The 5,810-nt window shown below is 32.4% G+C and overlaps 1 protein-coding gene across 1 annotated transcript in view; it reads right to left on the reverse strand.

Moving 5' to 3' along the window:
* LOC106877301 (titin) overlaps window positions 1-5,810 on the reverse strand; it is a gene marked incomplete at its 3' end in the record, with an annotated part of 606,785 nt that overhangs the window by 398,445 nt on the left and 202,530 nt on the right. The window contains exon 82 of the mRNA XM_052965881.1: window positions 2-3,730. Coding sequence (XP_052821841.1) covers window positions 2-3,730 — 3,729 coding nt within the window. The remainder of the gene's footprint in view (window position 1; window positions 3,731-5,810) is intronic.

Raw genomic sequence — 5,810 nt, forward strand, 5'->3', positions numbered from 1 at the left:
GTGGTTTCTCTTCTTCAATCTGGAAAGCGACTTCAGTATCAACTGGTTTCTCTTCTTCAATCTGGAAAGCGACTTCAGTATCAACTGGTTTCTCTTCTTCAATCTGGAAAGCGACTTCAGTATCAACTGGTTTCTCTTCTTCAATCTGAAAAGCTACTTCAGTATCAACTGGTTTCTCTTTTTCAATCTGGAAAGCGACTTCAGTATCAACTGGTTTCTCTTCTTCAATCTGGAAAGCGACTTCAGTATCAACCGGTTTCTCTTCTTCAATCTGGAAAGCAACTTCAGTATCAACTGGTTTCTCTTCTTCCAACTTGAAAACTGCTTCAGTATCGAGTGGTTTCTTTTCAGTACTATCAAGCATTAAACTAAACTCAGCATCTTCAGCTGTTTGAACTGTAGGGGTTTCTTTTTCCTCCTCCAGCTTGAAGCTTGCATCAACAAAGGTTTCCTCTTCTGTAAGGCTAAATTCAGCTTCAACATCTTCAGTAGGTTGTTTTTCAGTTATATCTGTTTTGTCTTCCAATATTTCTACTGTACTCATTTCTGCAACCTGAGTTTTGTGTTTATCAGTAATTGATTCAGAAGCAGTCACTGTATCCTTTTGGCTCTTACTGATTTCTGAAACCATGTCTTGGGTATCTGTGCCAGACAAAGTACCAGTTTGTATAACAGTTATATCAGATTGTGAAATATTAAGAGGTAGTTTTTGTTTATCATCCATAAGAGTTACTTTTTCAAAAGGAATATCAGAAATGTCAGATAAACCATTTTCTGATACCTGTTCTTGTACAAAGCCTACCATAGATTTGGGGATATCAGTCAAAGTTGCTTTACTTTTCTCTGGTTTCTTTTCAGAATCAACAACACTGACTTTTTCAACACTGACATCAGTAATATCAGCAAGACCATTTTCTGTCAAATGTTCTTGCACAATTCCAACCATAGATTTGGGGATATCAGTAAGAGTGGCTTCACTTTTCTCTGGTTTCTTCTCAGAATCAACAACACTTATTTCTTCTACACTGACATCTTTGATATCAGATACAATATTTTCAGTGACGTGTTCTTGAGCTACTCCAACCATAGATTTGGGGATATCAGTAAGAGTGGCTTCACTCTTCTCTGGTTTCTTCTCAGAATCAACAACACTTATTTCTTCTACACTAACATCCTTGATATCAGATACGATATTTTCAGTGATATGCTCTTGGGCAACTCCAACCATAGATTTGGGGATATCAGTAAGAGTGGCTTCACTCTTCTCTGGTTTCTTTTCAGAATCAACAACACTTATTTCTTCTACACTAACATCCTTGATATCAGATACAATATTTTCAGTGATATGCTCTTGAGCCACTCCAACCATAGATTTAGGAATATCAGTAAAGGTGGCTTCACTTTTCTCAGGTCTCTTTTCAGAGTCAACAATGCTTACTTTGTCAACACTTACATCAGAAATATCTGAAAGTCCATTTTCTGTCAAATGCTCCAGCACAACACCAACCATAGATTTAGGGATATCAGTAAGAGTGGCTTCACTCTTTTCAGGTTTCTTCTCAGAATCAACAACACTTATTTCTTCTACACTGACATCTTTGATATCAGATACGATATTTTCAGTGATGTGCTCTTGGGCCACTCCAACCATAGATTTGGGAATATCAGTAAGAGTGGCTTCACTTTTCTCTGGTTTCTTCTCAGAATCAACAACACTTATTTCTTCTACACTGACATCCTTGATATCAGATACGATATTTTCAGTGATATGCTCTTGGGCAACTCCAACCATAGATTTGGGGATATCAGTAAAGGTGGCTTCACTTTTCTCTGGTTTCTTCTCAGAATCAACAACACTTATTTCTTCTACACTAACATCCTTGATATCAGATACGATATTTTCAGTGATATGCTCTTGGGCAACTCCAACCATAGATTTGGGGATATCAGTAAGAGTGGCTTCACTCTTCTCTGGTTTCTTCTCAGAATCAACAACACTTATTTCTTCTACACTGACATCCTTGATATCAGATACGATATTTTCAGTGATATGCTCTTGAGCTACTCCAACCATTGATTTAGGAATATCAGTAAAGGTGGCTTCACTTTTCTCAGGTTTCTTTTCAGAGTCAACAATGCTTACTTTGTCAACACTTACATCAGAAATATCTGAAAGTCCATTTTCTGTCAAATGCTCCAGTACAACACCAACCATAGATTTAGGGATATCAGTAAAGGTTGCTTCACTTTTCTCAGGTTTCTTCTCTGAATCAACAATGCTTACTTCTTCTACGTTGACATCCTTAATATCTGCAACAATATTTTCAGTTACATCTCCATGCATAATTGTAACCATAGATTTAGGCATGTCACCTAGACTGGCCTGACTTTTATCTACCTTTTTCTCTGCATCAACAATACTTACATTTTCTAAAGTGACATCAGAAATTTCACTTATTCCATTTTCTGTTAAATGTTCCTGCATGATTGTTGTCATAGATTTTGGTGTATCAATCAAATCTAATTGCTTTTCTTGTAATGATTTGGTATCAACAGATTCTAATGTTATTTTTGTCTCTTCTGAAAAGTCAGTGACAGTAGATTCTGATATTCCAACATTTATGGATTCTGTTTTTACAAATGGAGCAGAAGTTATTTCCATTTTCTCTGTAGCAACTTCAGATATGATGTTTGGAGTTATACCTGCTGCATCTTCTTCAGATGCAATATCTGAAAGTGCATCTAAAATTTCTTCTTCCATAATGTTAGCTTTTGTCAATACTTCTTCAGTTAGCTGGGAGCTGGTAGCAACTTTTTCAACAATACTAGAAACAATATCTTTGGGTACATCATCTGTTTGTATATCAGTTGTAAATTCTTGAATACTTTCTGAAATTGTACCAGTTTCTTGCTGTATTTTGTCTTTTACAGTAACCTCCACAACCGATGGTTTATCAATTAATTCACTATCAATCTTTTGAGTTACTACAGATTCACTGATATCTGATACAATATCTGATGAAACTTCATCACATACAATATCGGTCTGTATGACTGGAATTTCAGTTTGCATAGTTATTTCAGTTGCCTTTTCACTGATATCTTCTTGTTTTGCATCAAGAAGTTCCTTAGGAACAATATCAGTAACTAAACTACTTGGAGTTTGCTCTTCAACCAAATCACTTTGAATGCTCACTATCTTTGAAACTGTTGTATCAAGTGATTTTGGTTCAATCAAGAGGCTAGTAATATTTTCTTGTGTGTCTTCAGATACAATATCACTAATTTTATCTTCAATGACTGCTTCTTGAACCTCATCAGATTTTAAAAGAGGAATAGTTATTTGGGATACTTCATCTGTAGATTTACTTGAAATAGATATTTCAGATAAGTTTTGGCTTTCAATTTGTGAAATATCTGATAAGTTTTCATCCATAATAATATCAGATTTTGTAACATCTGTTTGAATCAAAGGTGAAATCTGTTCAGATGTTTGCAAAACATGATCAGAAACCACACCAGATAATTGTTCTTGTTTATCAGAGACAATATCAGTTGTAATGCTTTCAGTTACTTGGTAAGTACTAACATCAACTTTAGTTGGAAGGATCTTAGATGTACTTTCCATTTTATCATCTGTAGCAATAGTCAGTGATACAGCTTCCTGTGACACTTCAGGAGAAATTTCTATGATCTGTTCTTCTTTCTGGGGCAGCTCAATTGTTTCAGGCTTTAATAAATGTGAGCCATCATTAAAGTTCAAGAGTTTAATTGGTTGTTATTTTAAAAAGCAAATCAGCCAGTGGGCAGCCGGTCATGCATGCATTTAAAAGCAGCGATGGTCACAGACACGTGTACAGATATCATGAACACACAGATATAAGACAAAACAACGTACTTCTAATACATAAAAGCTACTGATAAATTTCAACATAATGAACAATAAGTATCAACATAATAAACAACATGCTGTACAATGAAACATATGTTTCACAGTTTTGACATTTATGTTAAAACTATATCATAGTTGCAAATGTTACAGAAATTTTATATACACATGACTTTTGGGGCTTTTCTAGTTTTCTTTTTACTTTAATTACAATTTGAATAAGAGATACTGAGTTAAGTTTTCTTTAAAATAAAGGTAATCGAAAGCACTTCAGTTAAATAGTGTTTTGAAAATACTTAGAAATATGTGAAATTTCATTAAAGAAAACTACAATAAATTTTAAAAAGCTAGAATATATATTTAATACATTTAAATATTCGCAATAAAATATTTAATAAATATTAAATATATAAATATGAATCATAAAAAAATAACACAGAAGAGAAATAAAATATAGTTTTAACATAATTAAAAAACAATACACACATTTGACATTAAGTGAAATTGTCAAAACTTCAGAATATAATTTACAAACAACAAAAGCTGCAGGTACAAATAAGCATATTTCAAAGGTGCCGTAAAAAAAATGGAATTCTAAGGTATCTATATGTTAAGCTAATTAACTATTACATAAGAATAAAGATTAATTAACATTTGAATGTATTCACCTGTTAAAATGGAACACCAATAAATATTTCCTCTGATCTCTCTATATATATATTTATATATACTCACACTTTGCTTATATTTCCACTTACATATGCATGTATGCACACACATATTGTGTGCGTATATGTGTATATATATATATATGTATGTATATATCAAAAAATAAGCAACACGGATTTCTAAACCGTCTATGTATGTATATATATATATATATATATATATATATATATATATATATATATATATATATATATATATATATATATATATATATATATATATATATACACACACACACACAAGTATATACATACACTGTACTTTCTTTAAAAAACAAGTGGAATAAAGACAATTTCTTGAAAAATAGGAAAGGTTTATGATAAAAGAATTGTCATCCACCAAATAACATCATGTTTTATGTGCATATGTATCTGTACATAATACAATGTATCATACACACACACACATATATATATTATGTGATATGCAGACAACATTCACACACATGCACACAATACACAAACCCACACATGCTCACTCTCACTCCTCTCCATTATTCACATACATACATGCATATCATTGTCATCATTTAACGGCCGCTTTCCATACTGGCATGAGTTTGACAACATTTATGTGTGTGTGTGTGTGTGTGTATAAGAAAAACAGAAGTTGAAAATGCCCTGAGAATAGTTAAAATATCTTTTATTAATATATTCAAAGCTTTAACCAGTTTCACAGTTTACACTGATTTTCAAAACGTTCAAATAGAAAGACGTGGCTTATGTCACAGCTGTCTTGCTTCTGACTAGTGTTTCAAGCTTGCCCTATTTTTATAGGGGGTTCATGACTCAAATTAGTATATGTTTGAATAGGATTTGATTGGTAGAGAATAGAAAACTATGCCTAACAGGAATTGTACGATTAAGAAAACAGGGACAAATCAATTGTAGAAACAATTAATTTGAGCCATAAACTCCCAATAAAAATAGAGCAAGCTTCAAACACTAGTCAGAAGCTAGTCAGCTGCAACATAAGCCATGTCTTTTTATTTGAACGTTTTGAAAATCATTGTAAACTGTGAAACCGGTTAAAGTTTTAAATGTATTAACAAAAAAATATTCTAACTATTCTCAGTGCATTTTCAACTTATATTTTCCCTATATTTCTACCTTTGTAGAATAAAATAACTTTGTTCTCTCTCTCTCTCTCTTTATATATATATATATATATATATATATATATATATATATAT

This window comes from Octopus bimaculoides, chromosome 2 (genome assembly GCF_001194135.2).
Source record: "Octopus bimaculoides isolate UCB-OBI-ISO-001 chromosome 2, ASM119413v2, whole genome shotgun sequence".
Lineage (NCBI taxonomy): Eukaryota > Metazoa > Mollusca > Cephalopoda > Octopoda > Octopodidae > Octopus > Octopus bimaculoides.